Below are 16,347 nucleotides of genomic sequence, written 5' to 3'. Positions count from 1 at the left end.
TCAGAAGCACTGCACCCAGTACTTCAGTTCACAACCTACTTTTAGTGCGTGGGTGTGCACGCGCGCGCGTGTGTGTGCACAGGTACGTGTGTATGTGTGTATGTGTACTACAAAGTTCATTATCTTTGCATACACTATTGATTTATGGAAAAAGGTAAAAAGTAAACAATACACTTTAACTTTCAAATAAAACTTAACTGTAAAATAGATATTTAGCATCTTCCAGTTGTCTGAACACATCAATTGAAAACAATGGATATGTTTTATTCTTGTTGTCATAGCTACTGGACATACAGACTCAACTATATATTTTTACTACAATAGTATACAGGATAAATTGTATATATGTAAATCCATGTAAATCATGCAGGGTCTAAGGATAGGATGCCAGCCGAACTCCATTTGTGCATGTACAGATTTTTCTTTCATTACTTTTTCTTATCCCAATATATCCTGAGATATATGGCGTGAGATTACCAGCTTTGAAAGAAAACATGATTTTGCGATACTTTGTCATGATATGTCTATGCTATATGTGCCTATCTGTGGCCACCTAGTGGTTGTGATATGAGTTGCAGCCTGTCAAGGATTTCTCTAGCATATCCCGATATTGTATTGAATTTGTTTCATGGGAAATTAGAGTCCTTAACCAAATTCAAGCAAAGCTAATGGTTGACACATTTGTGTATGCACCTTTCTAATTTCAAAACCAGAAAAGCAATATTACAGAGTGCTGTATTTGTCATTTCCCTTGACATTCTGTTTTAGTCAGAGGCATTAACCCCTTCTCGCTCCTTGCCGTTCATGCACGTCAAGATGTGCAGTAACTTCGCGCACCCCGACGTGCAGTTACGTCAGTGCTTTGACAGTTAACCGCCGCGTGGTGCTACACCACAGCGGCGGTTAACTGTGCAGGTTGTCTGACCTGCATTCCCTGTTGCTGATCAGTGGCACATCGCTGCTGATTTCGGAAGTTAACCTCTTAAATGCAGCATTCGATTGCGATCACCGCATTTAAAGTGTTTAGCTCAGATTGGCAGCCCACACGTGAAATCACGGGGGCTGGCGATGGTACCCATGGCAACCGGACATCAGACAATGGCTTCTGGGCTGCCATGTACAGAAGCCTATGAGGAACAGCCAGAGGCTGGTCCTCGTAGGCTTCCTGTCAAAGTCACAATGACAGTTAGAATACATTACACTACGTAGGTAGTGTAATGTATTCTAGCAGCGATCAGAGCTGCAAGTCTAAATGTCCCCTAGTGGGACAAGTAAAAAAAGTAAAAAAAAAAGAATAAAAATGTCTTAAAAAAAGTGTAAAAATAAAAGTTATAAGTGACATAAACAAGAACTGCTTTTTTCCTATAATAAGTCTTTTGTTACAGGAAAAAAATGAACACGTTAAAAAAAAAGTACACATATTTGGTATCACCACGTTCGTAACGACCCCAACTATAAAACTATAATATTATTTTTCCCACATGGTGAACACTGCAAATAAAATAAACGAAAAACAAAGCCAGAATCACTATTGTTTGGTCACCACCCCTCCCAAAATATACAACAAAAAGTGATCAAAAAGTTGCATGTCCGCCAAAATGGTACCAATAAAAACTACAACCCGTCCAGCAAAAAACAAGCCCTTACACAGCTTTTTTGACTGAAAAATAAAAAAGTTATGGCTCTCAGAATATGGTGACACAAAAAAGAATTTATTATATAAATAAGTGATTTTATTGCGCAAACACTGCAAAAAAAAACACCTATACACATATGGTATTGCGGTAATTGTACAGCCCCTCAGAATAAAGTAAAATGTTCATTCATAGCCCAGGGTGAATGCCGTAAAAAAACAAAAAAAAACATTGTCAGAATTTATGTTTTTTGGTGACCTTGCTTGCTGAAAAATTGAATTAAAAGTGATAACAAAAATCACATGTACCCCAAAATGGTACCAATGAAAACTACAGATGGTCCCACAAAAAATAAGCCCTCACACCACTCTATTGATGGAAAAATAAAAAACATATGGCTCTCGGAAAGCGGGGAGGGAAAAACGAAAAAGAAAAAGCAAAATATGGATCAGTCCAGAAAGGGTTAATTACTTTCTAATGAAAAAACATTTATGACCACATGTGGGGTATTGACGTATTCGGGAGAAATTGCTTTACAAATGTTGGCTGCTTTTTCCTCTATTATCCTTTGTGAAATTGAAAAAATTCAACCTTTTATTGGAAATTTTGTTGATATTTATTTTGACGGCCTAATTATAATAAATTCTGCAAAAGACCTGTGGGATCTAAATGTTCACTATACCCCTAGATAGATTCCTTAAGTGGTATAGTTTCCCAAATGGGGTTACTTTTGGGGGGCTTCCACTGTTTTGGTCCCTCAGGGGCTTTGCAAATGTGACATGACACCCGAAAACCATTTCAGCTAAATTTGAGCTCCAAAATGCCAAATAGCACTCCTTCCCTTCTAAGCTCCGCTGTGGGTCCAAACAGCAGTTTATTAGCACGTATGGTGTATTTATGTAATCGGGAGAAATTGTTTTACAAATGTTGGGGTGCTTTTTCTCCTTTATTCCTTGTAAAAATTTAAAATGTCTACGTTTTTACAGAAAGAAAGTAGATTTTTACCTTTACAGACGAATTCCAATGAATTCAGCAAAACAACTGTGGGGTCAAAATGCTAACTTTACCCTTATAAAAATTACTTGAGGGGTGTAGTTTCCAAAATGGGGTCACTTTGGGGGTTTTCCACTGTTTTCATCCCTCCAGTGCATTGCAAACGTGACACGGCACTTAAAACTATTCCAGCAAAATCAGAAATCCAAAATCCAAATGATGCTCCTTCTCTTCTGAGCCCTGCTGTGGGTCCAAACAGCAGTTTATTACCACATATTGGGTATTGCTATAATTGGAAGAAACTGCTTTACATATGTTGTGGTGTTTTTTCTACTTTATTCCTTGTAAAAATTTTAAAAAATTATGTTTTTGGAGAAAAAAAGTCGATTTTCATCTTCACATACTAATTCAAATAAATGTAGCAAAAAAACTGTGTGTTCAAAATGCTAACTATACCCCTAGATAAATTCCTTGAGGGGATTACTTTCCAAAATGGGGTCACTTTTGGGGGGTCTTTACTGTTTTGGCACCACAAGACCTATTCGAACCTGACATGGTGCCTAAAATATATTCTATAAAAAGGTGGCCCCAAAATCCACTAGGTGCTCCTTTGCTTCTGAGGCCTGTGTTTCAGTTCATTAGCACACTAGGGCCACATGTAGGATATTTCTAAAAATGACAGAATCTGGGCAATAAATATTGAGTTGCATTTCTCGGGTAAAGCCTTCTGTGGTACAGAAAAAAATGTATTACAAATGAATTTTGGCAAAAAAAAAATGAAATTTATAAATTTCACCTCTACTTTGATTTATTTGCTGTGAAATGCCTAAAGGGTTAAAATGCTGTTGTGAATACTTTGAGGGGTGCCTTTTGAAATTTTATTGAAAATATGAGAAATCGATGCTAAAGTTCTAAGCCTTGTAATGTCCTACAAAAATAAAATAATGTTAAAAAAAACGATGCAAACATAAAGTAGACATATGGGAAATGTAAACTAGTAAGTATTTTGTGTGGTATTACTATCTGTTTTACAAGTAGATACATTTTAATTTAGAAAAATGCTAATTTTTGCAAATTTCCCCCCAATCTTGGTGTTTTTTACAAATAATTATTGAATTTATCAGCCAAATTTTTTCACTAACATAAAGTATGTCACGAGAAAACAGTCTCAGAATCACTTGGATAGGTAAAAGCATTCCGAAGTTATTACCACATAAAGTGACATATGATAAATATACATATGTTCTCCCTAAGCATAGGGACAGATAATACATTTGGAACAATCGCTAGGTTGTATTCACACTTGCGTTTTTTAACAAAATGTATTTAAATACATTTTGTTAAAAAACGCAAGTGTGAATACAACCTAGCGATTGTTCCAAATGTATTATCTATCCCTATGCTTAGGGAGAACATATGTATATTTATCATATAAGTGACTTAATTAATATATTAAGGTGTATTAGATCACATGTTATCCTTTCCTGGCCAGGGAATTTTTTTAAATTTTGTATGTATATATTTATATATCCGAAAATTTTCGGAGGTTTAAATAAAAATAATTTATTATAAATTTGTATTTACCTGAGAGTGCTTTGATATATTTCTGGATTTTTTTCTTTTTCTTTTTTGTTTTGTATATCCTTTTCAGAAATGGCACCGTGCTATATGTATATTGCATTTTTGGGTATGTTTATTGGGTATGGTTTAGCCATAACCAGTTTATTTTTTATATAAAGTGACATATGTCAGATTTGAAAAATCGGCTTCGTCCTGAAGGCCAAAACAAGCTCAGTCCTGAAGGGGTTAATAGATCAGTGGCACAAGCCCCAAGGTGTTTCTTTTATTCTATATTTATATTAGACAGCACAGCTATAAGGAAAATTATTTAACATATGAAAAGCTTAGATCCACATCCTCCTCAGTACATTTTGCCTGGATAACTTTATTATTAAATTCAGTGCTGTAAAACCTGGAATCTGTATCCAAAAATATTTGCCCCGCATCAGCACAACCGCCAAATGCTTTGCCCCTGTCATAAACACTAATCTGTATATGGTAATACAGTTCCCAAATAATACCACTATCATCTCATACACACCAATACGAGTGAATCCAGTACTTATCAGACGCAATCACAGGCAGAATAAATAATGACATTCAGTGATTTACAGGTGGTGTCTTCTCTGATTATAGTAATTTTTTTCCCCGTTCCTTTTCAATCAGCAAAGACAACCATGATGACTTCTACCACCCATGACCTATCTCTGCAAAGTTTCGGGCATGGACATCTTTGGTTCCTCATTTTCATATTACATCCCCACGTTCTTTACACAAACTTCCAATCCTACTGGCCCTTTTTAACAGTGTTATCCTGCTGCTACTCTAAAAACTGTGCCTGTTGTGCTGTCCAATACCCCGAAATAATCTACTCCAGAAATAAAAAATAATAGTACCACACAGTGTCCGTTACAGCAGCTGGTGCCACACATAGTATCCCTATAGTAATAAGTGGCACATATAATAGCCCTCAAAATAATTGTGCCAGGTAAATAGTCACCCTGACAGTAAAAGTGCCACAGATATAGTGGTCTTTAAAAATAACTGTGCCAAGCTGAGAGTAAAAATGATCACGAAGTTCCACCGAAAAATAATTTTGGGAAGTAAATAGTGCCCCTGACAGAAATAGTGCCCCCATAGTGCCCCTAAACTAATTGTGCCTAGCAGAGTACCCCCAACAGTAATAGTTCTCCCCTATAGTGCCCTCAAAAATAGCCGTACCAAACAAAATGCCCCTCAACCTTAATAGTGGTCTCCAAAGTGCCCCTTGGTCTTAGTGACATTAATGATTTTAGTAAATGCTTGCATTCCTCATAAAATAATAATTCTGGAGAATCTGTTTACAAAACTGTGATGTTCCTCTGTTATTCTTCATGGAAATGTATGAATACATTGACTACTGGGTGTTAGCATTCCCCATTGTCAATGGGACATGTCTCTTCACACTTTGACACTGTCCAATTGGTGCTAACAATGTCAGTCCATTTAGGGACACACCCAATTGACAAAGGGAATCTTAACACCTACGTGTAAATTTATTTATACATTTTCAAATGGTATGACAGAGGAACAGCATAAGGCAGTGTTCTAAAAAAAAAAAAAAGTAATCTAGCATTGTTATTTCATGGGGAATACAATTATTTACTAAAATAGACATGTCAGAAGAGGTGATAGGTCACCTGTAACATGTGGACCACTGTAGTCATGTCCATGCTTAAGTATACATCTCCGTGAATATATCCATTGTAATCAGAATGAAAATATCTATTGTTTACATTGTTGGGTACTTTCAAGAGACTGTAGAATATGTTTTATATATTCCAAAGTTACTTCCCTTTTTCCTCTAATAATTAAAACTATTTAGTCGATTTAGACTAATAAATTCAGAACCCTTTTTTAACATCTCAAAGGCCATTGGTTTTAACCACTCAATTACAGTATTCAGCACTACTCATTATATGGTCCTTAAAACTAATAGTGAAAGTTGAGTTAATTTATTTTACTTGACATTTTCATGAATTGTCTCCAGAGGAAGTGTGGAGCATACTATTATTATCATTACTTACTGTATTTTATAGCTCTATTAACTACCAGGCTGCTGCACATATGAAATACAGGGGGTTTTAAATATATGACATGAATGAACAATAAAAGCTGATAGACTGGTACAAAAGGAAAGTGCACCCTGAGCGCGAGAGCTTACAATCTATGAGTTTATTATGTCTTACCCAAGTTTACCAAAAGCTGTTTGTATGCAGACAATGCATGATTTGTGTGTAGTTTGTGGAAACACATAGGTCTGGTATAGGAGCTGAATACACAAAACAAAGGGATATTTTTAACAATCTCTATTTGCAAATTTGCTTTCTTGTTTTTTATTTTAGATGTATTGAAACATTAACATTGTTGCAAAGGTGGATATACCCTTTAAATATATTTAAGTAGTCACTGCACTTTGAACAAACTTTGCATAAATCAATAGTATAAAAAATTATAAGAAAGTTTGTAGTTTATCTTATTAGAATATTTTTTATTTTTCTTTACTTATCAAGCTCCTTCCTACTCCCCCTCTTCCTCCCTCCTAACTGTTCACTCACTCTGACTTCACTGCTTTCTCAGTCTGGTCTTAGACTAAACGGACTCCCAGCTTACTGAGGGATTAGGTTACAACTGCCCATAGAAGTCTATGGAGAGGGGAGATGGAAGAAGTAGAAGGGAACAGAGTGAGAAAAGGAGAAAAATGCAGACAGATGTGCTGAAACTGCTCATAGTAAGATTTATATCTCACCCCAGTGCTGGATTTGCAGCTACATTGATCATATTTGCTGTATAACATCCTCCACATTGCTGCAGCTGCTTTATATCTACAGTATGTGATAGATATAGACAGGAGAGCAGGATTCTCATCTTCTCTATGTGTGAAGTGTACAGAAGATATGATAGCAGTTAGTACCACCTACTAGCTCAGAGAAAACTGAACATTAGAGATAAAGCCTGCAGAGGGAAAAACTGCTAAATAATGCAAAATACAGTCATATAATGGACCGAAATAGTGTTTTTCATCATGTACACACATATGACAGCTTATTTTGAAAAGTAATCTCAAAGCATAGGTATGCTACCTCTATTGTTGCTTTATAATTTGAATACTTTTCATCACAGAAGATTGTGTATAAATTAAACATTATTGTGAATATTCCTTGTTTACTTGCTAAGGCCTAAGGTGTTTGGTTGGCTCTACATTTTGACACCTACAATCCTTGCTTTGTGCTGTGTTTGAAACTTAAAACTTCTATCTTGATTGCAGAAGTACTCAACAGCTATATTTCTCACAGACTCAGGGAGGAAATTAACTTGCTCCAGTGCATGCAATTTATAAACTGAAAAATAGAAGAAAGTCAATACAGTGAAATTCCTTTAACCCCTTAATGACCAGCCTATTTTAGGCCTTAATGACCGAGCTATATTTTACGTTTTTCCATCGTCTCATAAAAAAGCTATAACTTTTTTATTTTTGCGTCGACTTAGCTGCATAAGGTCTTGGTTTTTGCAGGAAAAGTTGTCTTTTTTAATAGCACAATTTTGGGGTACATAGAATTTATTGATTAACTTTTATTAACTTTTTTGGGGGGGAATAGAAAAAAATCAGCCATTTTGCCACTTTTTTTTTTTTACGTCCTAAATGTACTTTGTTTACCGTGTGGTATAAATAAGACAATAACTTTATTCAGCGGGTTGATACTACTTTTGCACAGAAAAAACACTTTTGTTTCAAAGTTATTTGTTTTTGTGTCTCCAAATTTGAAGAGCCATAACTGTTTTATTTTACCGCCGATGCAATTGTATCAGGGCATTTTTTTTTGCGGGATGACTTATAGTTTATATCGGTAACATTTTGGAGTAGATGTGACTTTTTGATGACTTTTTATCAAACGTAAGGCAGCAATTTTTGCATTGTCTTGTCATTGTTCACCGTGCGGGTTAAATAATGTAATAACTTCTTAGTTGGAGTCATTATTGATGCGGCGATAACAAATATGTGTTATTGATACTAAAGCATTTTTCTAAGGGGAAAAAGTGGGTTTTTCATTTTTTTTTTTCACTTATTTTTTTTTAAATTAACTTTATTAAACTTTTTTTTTACTTTTTCACTAGTCCCACTAGGGGACTTCACTATGTGATCGTCCGATCACTTTTATATTACACTGCAATACTTCTGTATTGCAGTGTATTAGTGCCCGTCCATGCAAAATGTACAGGCATTTGCAATAGAAGACACCGGCACTCTGCAATCTCATGCAGGATGCCGGTGGGGTGAGAGAGGGAGCTCCCTCTCGCCAAAACCACTCAGATGCTTCGCTCACTAGTAATCGCCGCATCTGAGGGGTTAAACTGTCGAGATCGATACTGATATCGATCTCGCCCGTTCGAGCAGGGTGAAGGTAGCCGAGAGCATGGAGATTTAACGGCTCCCTGCTTTGTTTATTTATTTCGATGCAGCGCCGTGAAAAGGCATATGCATTGGAATAAAGTGCGTTAGAGGCCGCCGTGAAAAGGCTTATTGGTGGTCACTAACGGGTTAAGCCAGTATCCAGTAATTCCAAAAGTCCAAAAATCCAGTAATAAATACTTAGATTTTGTGTTAACACTTCATTTTGGGCAGCCTTTCTGAAGGTTCTCTAGCTTTACAGGTGAGTTTTATATATTTGTGTATGACTCTAATATATAAAATAACACAGAATATCTGAGATGCATCACTCCTCCGGTCCCATTGACTATACTGCAGATTGTATGATCTTTCTAACCAAGAACCCTAAATCGAATGCCACAAATGTTGTCTGTCTGTTAAATGGGTTGTCTCATGAAGACAACCTTTTTTTTTAAGGGGCCGGACGTGAGTCCTCATTTGGCCAGATATTTCCCCTGCAGTGAAATGTAGCATTGCATAGCAGCCATTAAATAAATGGCAACTCATGTAATACATTGATGGCAGAGTCTGCGAGAGCAGGAGTCACCATTACAGAGTATCTTTCTGTTCTCAATCTTAAAGGGGGTCCCAAACAAATGACCCTTCCTCTATGACATCTATATACGCTTATATGGCTTACGAACAGGATTGCCTGCATGAGACAATACCTTTAAGGCAGTCTTGAACTAACTTTTAATGAAGTTTGGGAAAAAACAGTATTTTACATATATAACAATATTATCTCCTGCAGCATTCTGGCGATTTATTTCCTAGAAGAAGAAATGAACACAATGTAATAGCTAAACAGATGCAGATTAGAGACTATTGTGAGAAAGTCGTAAAGAGCAACACTGGAAGATCGCATACCCCAACAGTAAGCCTCTGGTTTATTATATTCAAACCTCTTTTTAGTTCTTTGTCTGACTAATTATGTACTTGGTAATAGAAATATACTAAATTACACCACATCTACATCTGTGCGGATAATAATATCAATTAAGTGCTTCAAGTCAAGAGTAGACTGGCTCCCTGCATGATGAATAGCTAGTTCTTGTACAAAAAGACTGAATAATATCATTCTGATTCTGTTTGGGTGAACCACTACAATAACTAATAATTACATATTAGGGAAACTTAATAATGTATATTATAGTGCAATCCTTTACATTTTTTTTAACCAGTGCTGTAACACTTGCATTTAGTGCAATCATTGATAGTTCAGGTCTAACAAAGATTTGAGGATCAGATATGTGGAATAAAATTCACAACTGAGTAGTTCTAAAGAGATGACATGTTTGTGATTAATTTACACTAATACATTACAGGGGTTATCACACTTAAAGAGGCTCTGTCACCAGATTTTGCAACCCCTATCTGCTATTGCAGCAGATAGGCGATGCAATGTAGATTACAGTAACGTTTTTATTTTTAAAAAACGAGCATTTTTGGCCAAGTTATGACCATTTTCGTATTTATGCAAATGAGGCTTGCAAAAGTACAACTGGGCGTGTTGAAAAGTAAAAGTACAACTGGGCGTGTATTATGTGCGTACATCGGGGCGTGTTTACTACTTTTACTAGCTGGGCTTTCTGATGAGAAGTATCATCCACTTCTCTTCAGAACGCCCAGCTTCTGGCAGTGCAGATCTGTGACGTCACTCACAGGTCCTGCATCGTGTCTGCACCAGAGGCTACAGTTGATTCTGCAGCAGCATCAGCATTTGCAGGTAAGTAGCTTCATGGACTTACCTGCAAACGCCGATGCTGCTGCAGAATCATCTGTAGCCTCTGGTGCCGACACGATGCAGGACCTGTGAGTGACGTCACAGATCTGCACTGCCAGAAGCTGGGCGTTCTGAAGAGAAGTGGATGATACTTCTATACACAACGCCCAGCTAGTAAAAGTAGTAAACACGCCCCGATGTATGCACATAATACACGCCCACTTGGACTTTTACTTTTCAACACGCCCAGTAGTACTTTTGCAAGCCTCATTTGCATAAATACGAAAATGGTCATAACTTGGCCAAAAATGCTCTTTTTTTAAAAATAAAAACGTTACTGTAATCTACATTGCAGCGCCGATCTGCTGCAATAGCAGATAGGGGTTGCAAAATCTGGTGACAGAGCCTCTTTAACCTAAAATCTTATGACAGAATCTCTTTAAAGGAACTAAAAATTTATAACATGTTGCAAAATTTCAACCCCTTGATGTCCATTGCCATAACAATACATCGCTGGCAGGAGTCCTCAGAGATGCCATCGGCAGCGGGATCGCAGCTATAATAAACAGTTATGCCCCTGCTGCAACTTCCGGGAAGCGAGATAACTCCCCTTAGTTGTTTAACCCCTTAAATGATGCAGTCACTAGCGACCCCAGCACCTAAGGTGTTTGACAGAGGAAGAGGACTCGATTGCAAGTTGATTGCAGGGCGACAAAGGGTAATTATGGCAGCTTGGGACCCTAATAAAGGCCCCCAGGTTTGCCATCTGTATCGGCCTATTAGGTTGAATGTCACTGTAAGGCTGGGTTCACACGACCTATTTTCAGACGTAAACGAGGCGTTTCATGCCACGATTTACGTCTGAAAATACGGCTCCAATACGTCGGCAAACATCTGCCCATTCATTTGAATGGGTTTGCCGACGTACTGTGCTGACGACCTGTCATTTACGCGTCGCTGTCAAACGACGACGCGTAAAAAAGACGGCTCGTCAGAAGAAGTGCAGGACACTTCTTGAGACGTAATTTGAGCCGTTTTTCATTGATTCCAATGAAGAACAGCTCCAAATTACGGCCGTAAATGACGCCTCGCAAAACGCGAGTACATGCAATTACGTCTGAAATAACGGAACTGTTTTCTCCTGAAAACAGCTCCGTAATTTCAGACGTAAATGCCGTTATCATGTGCACATACCCTAACACTGACAGGAAATAATGCTTTGGAATGCTATGTTTTTCAAAGCATTCTACAAACGATGAAACTAGTCGCTGCTTCAAGTACCCTAGTGGGACGAAAAACAAGATGTTAAATAAAGTTTTTTTAAACAAAAAGTCCCCTTCCAAAAAAAAAAAGAAACCCCTTTTTTTAATTAAAAATGTTTGATTTTTTTTTTTTTCTTAAAAAATTGTTTACCATTTAGAAAATACATATTTGGTACCGCCACAATCATATCGACCCACAGAACAAATATAGCTACTTATCTTGCTTATAATCTTATAATAAATGACTGTTTATTTTGTATTCCACCCAAAAAAATAAAATAAAAGCTAATCAATAAATTATGTGTCGACATGCAAAAAAAAAAACAGGCCTTCATAAGGCTATGTCAATGGAAAAATAAAAGTTATGGATTTCAAAATGCAGCAACACAAAAATTACTATTTTTCCATAAAACATGTTTTTATTGCGCAAAAGTACTAAAACCTAAAAAATACTATCCATATTAATTCTTGCTGCATTTGTACAGTCAATGTTCCCTCTAATTCTTGGCAGCTCCTGAGCGGGGCAGTTAGGGAGCAGGGCGAGTCTCCATCAATGGTGGGCGATCTGGTGACCAAAAGTAATTCCCCAGTAACGCTAATATAGCGACTAAATAAGAGAAGAAAACTTATTCTAAATTAGTTTTAATTTGTTTTTCAAATACTATAATATTACAAGTCGACCAGTAAAATAGACAGTTGTAAACACCAATTATAGGCATCAATGAAAGAATCCCTCATTATACCACTGCCCCTATAGATAGCGGCACACAGACCCCCTGTAAATAGCACCACACACAGCCCCTGTAGCTAGCGTCACACAGGACCGTTGTAGATAGTGTCACACCCCCTCCCTGTAGATACTGCCACACACAGCCCCCTTTAGATAGTGCTACTCAGACCCCCTCTGCAGGTAGCATCACACAGACCCCCTGTAGATAGCGCCACACAAATCCCCCTGTAGATAGTGCCACACACAGCCCCTGTAGATAGCATCACACAGGACCCCTGTAGATAGCGTCACACACAGCCCCCTTCAGATAGTGCTACTCAGACCCCCCTGTAGATAGCATCACACATACCCCCTGTAGATAGCGCCACACAAATCCCCCTGTAGATAGTGCCACACAGATCTCCTGTAGATAGTGCCACACAGAACCCCCTGTAGATAGTGCCACATAGACCCCCCCTGTAGATATTGGCACACAGCCCCCAGTGTAGATAGCACCAAACATCCCCATGTAGATAGCGCCATGCAGCCCCACTGTAAATAATGCCATACGGCCCCCTTGTATATACTGCCACACACCAATACCCCTCCCCTTGTATATACTGCCACACACCAATACCCCTCCCCTTGTATATACTGCCACACAGCAATCTCCCTCTCCTTGTATATACTGCCACACAGCAATCTCCCTCTCGTTGTATATACTGCCAAACAGCAATCCCCCCATCCCTTGTACATACTGCCACACAGCAATCCCCCTCCCCTTGTATATACTGCCACGCAGCAACCCCCTCCCCTTGTATATACTGCCACATAGCAATCCCCCTCCCCTTGTATATGCTGCCACACAGCAATCCCCCCTTCCCTTGTATATACTGCCACACAGAAACCCCCCTCCCCTTGTACATACTGCCACACCGCAATAACCCTCCCCTTGTATATACTGCCACACAGCAATTCCCCTCCTCTTGTATATACTGCCACACAGCCCCCCTCCCCTTGTAAATACTGCTACATAGCTCCCCCTTGCCTTTGTATATAGTGCTAAGCAGCAATCCTCCCCTGTATATTACCACACAGCACCCTAAAAAAAAAAAGATTGTATTTACCTTGCCCCGCTCTCATGACGGACGAGGCGCTACAATGCCTATCGGGCGGGACGCATGTGCAGACCATCATGATGTGACGTCATCACGACAGCCTGCAGACGGAGTCTTCCCAGCGCCTTATAGGCTGCAGGCCTAATGTGGCCTGCAGCCTATAGTATTAATTTGTATCTGTGTCCTGAGGACGCACATGCATTTGAATGTGGCTGTCACTAGCACCGGAACCCCCTCCGGTGCTAGCGACGCCACTGTATCCGCCCGCTGCCCGTGACCGTGCGTGGGCTTTAAAATGTAATGAGCGGGCGGACTGTGGAAGGTAAGCGGCCGCGCACCTTATAGGGAACACTGCCCAGAGTCCTTAGAGGGTTCAAATAAATTCCTAAAATTTTGATTATTTTTTATGTTTCCCAAGAGTTCAGCCATTTTCACCTCCTCCTCACAATCCTATGTCTTGCTGTCAGACAACTGGCTGCAGCAGGAGCCTCTCCTTTTACATGGTCTGCAATAAGAGAGAAAGAAGCTTGAACCCACCCCTCGCTACCCCCTGCCCACTCAGCCATCTGCCAAACACAAACAGAAGAGATCAGGGGGAAATTATTTAAAGACTGCCTTAGGAACATGCAAAAAATCATAAAGACTAACACTGTGGGACTATTTTTATCCTGTTATTTTTTTTTAGTTTGGTGTTAATGTGGGACAAGGGGCTTTCATAGTGCCACTGCTACATAGTTTTATCAATCGGCTGGGCTCACATTGTTCTGACTCCCACGATTCGGACACTGATGTCATATCCTAGCAATATGCCATTAACTTCTTAAGGGGGAATGCCCTTTAGCAAATAGGAGCAATCTGATAATGCATTTTTAGGACAGTTGATCGGCAGGGAATTTGCTGTAGATATCAAAAATAGCAACTGAAATGACTGTCTGAGCAATTCCTTAATACATAAGTTTAGGTTAATTAAAGCTGATTTTTCTGTTATTCATATTATCACTATTATACACATATAAAAAAAAAAAAAATTAATAGCAATTTCATGGTATACTATATACCGCATTTAATCTTAATTGTTTTTTGTTTGTGCTAATATACTGTATAGATTTTTGTATGTTTATTTTTATCAATCTAAAGCCAGGTGGAACAATAAAACATGAAGAACTCAGCACAGTACAACAGAGGCTGTCTATGATTGTGGATGCTTTCGACTATAAAGAAGAAGAAAGGCTTAGTAACCAGAAGCGCTACAGTTTGGTTGACCTTGACAGGCCTAAGAATTATAGTGAAGATATGAGAAAAATACAAACAATGAATGTCAAGGGACTACACAATACGGCTGATCAGTTGAACAAGGACTTGACATCCCACACACAACTGCCCCAGAATGTTATAAAGGAGCTAAACCTGGTCCTTCAGAAAAGCAAAAAAGACAAGACTAAAAGAGAATAATACAAGCAATTCTCAACCTAATACAACGGACTAGAAATGATGCTTGTAGGAACAAAGGGGTTCCTTTATAATAATCATTTTTTAATCTGCTGAAAAATATGTAAGAAACCTGAATATCATAACTTTAATTCCTATCCTTTTTTAAGGTGTTGGCTATTTATTGCAGATTATAATGCTGGTGAAAATATTTCAGATATTATTGAACTTATTTTTTAATAAAGTGCAAAAATGGATATATAAAGATAGTTTGTAAAGTCAACAGATATGGTAACCCACATAACCCATTATGTGTCTTAATTTTAATCTAAGTTGAAGAAATTTTCATAGTAATGTTAAACGATGAATAAAGGACCAAGAATTTGATAGAGGATCAACATGCCCTCTACTAAATTAAATTAACTTTGCAGATGTATCAATTATATTTAATTGACAGGTTCTGCACTATGTAAAAACTGCTATTTAGAACAGGATAAGTACACGGTTACAAGACAAAAAATAGCAGCTATAGAAGTATATTGGATTTAGTGCAAGCTGAAATGGTCGGCTGCTTTTAATAAATGTTAATTTGCTCTCTATGACTGAGCTTTTCCTGTTGTGGTGTCAGAACTCTGCAGTATGCTCTGATCCAAGCAAATGTCCCATGCTGCTCATCCCCTCACCTCTCAGACTCATGGAGTTTCACAGGTAGGCTGAGAGACTGTAAGGGTATGTTCACACGAGGGCGTCCGTTACGGCTGAAATTACGGGGATGTTTCAGCCTGAAAACATCCCCGTAATTTCAGCCGTAACGGCATGTGCAGGCGCTTGAACGCCGCGTCAATTACGGGCGTAATTGGCGCTGCTATTCATTGGAGTCAATGAATAACGGCTCCAATTACGGCCAAAGAAGTGACAGGTCACTTCTTTGACGCGGGCGTCTATTTACGCGCCGTCATTTGACAGCGGCGCGTAAATTACGCCTCGTGTGAACAGACAAACGTCTGCCCATTGCTTTCAATGGGCAGATGTTTGTCAGCGCTATTGAGGCGCTATTTTCGGACGTAATTCGGGGCAAAAACGCCCGAATTACGTCCGTAAATAGGCCGTGTGAACATACCCTAACATGCCCCCCCTCCTCCCTCTCACAGCTCACTGTCTCACCACTGCAGCTTTGCTTTCCTCAAACGGAGTGGATTTTTCATCCAGATTTGCCAGCGGTAAAAACTGCAGCATATAACCACCGCAGCAGCAAAGCAAATCACTGCAGAATATGTCTATGAAAATGAACCTGCAATGAAGTTCTTTCATAGAATGTCAATTTATGCTGTGGAATGGTTGCATATTTGTTGCAAATTTTCCCCGTTGAACTCAATGGGAAAAATTTGCAACAAATACCAACTATTGCAATTTTTGCTTTGTAAATGTTTAAATACACGGCAAAAATCAAAA

At 38.5% G+C, this 16,347-nt stretch overlaps 1 protein-coding gene across 2 annotated transcripts in view; it reads left to right on the top strand.

The window, feature by feature from the left end:
* The window catches only part of ARAP2 (ArfGAP with RhoGAP domain, ankyrin repeat and PH domain 2), a 325,755-nt gene extending 310,139 nt beyond the window's left edge, over positions 1-15,616 (top strand). For both annotated transcript variants that reach the window (XM_075858963.1, XM_075858955.1), the window contains exons 32-33: positions 9,407-9,529; positions 14,605-15,616. In XM_075858963.1, coding sequence (XP_075715078.1) covers positions 9,407-9,529; positions 14,605-14,919 — 438 coding nt within the window. In that variant the 3' untranslated portion in view covers positions 14,920-15,616. The remainder of the gene's footprint in view (positions 1-9,406; positions 9,530-14,604) is intronic.
* Positions 15,617-16,347: the final 731 nt, after the last annotated feature.

The sequence above is a fragment of the Rhinoderma darwinii genome, chromosome 1 (assembly GCF_050947455.1).
Source record: "Rhinoderma darwinii isolate aRhiDar2 chromosome 1, aRhiDar2.hap1, whole genome shotgun sequence".
In the NCBI taxonomy this organism is placed as follows: domain Eukaryota; kingdom Metazoa; phylum Chordata; class Amphibia; order Anura; family Rhinodermatidae; genus Rhinoderma; species Rhinoderma darwinii.
The sequence above is the reverse complement of the archived record's forward strand: the minus strand, read 5'-3'. Positions and strand labels throughout refer to the sequence as shown.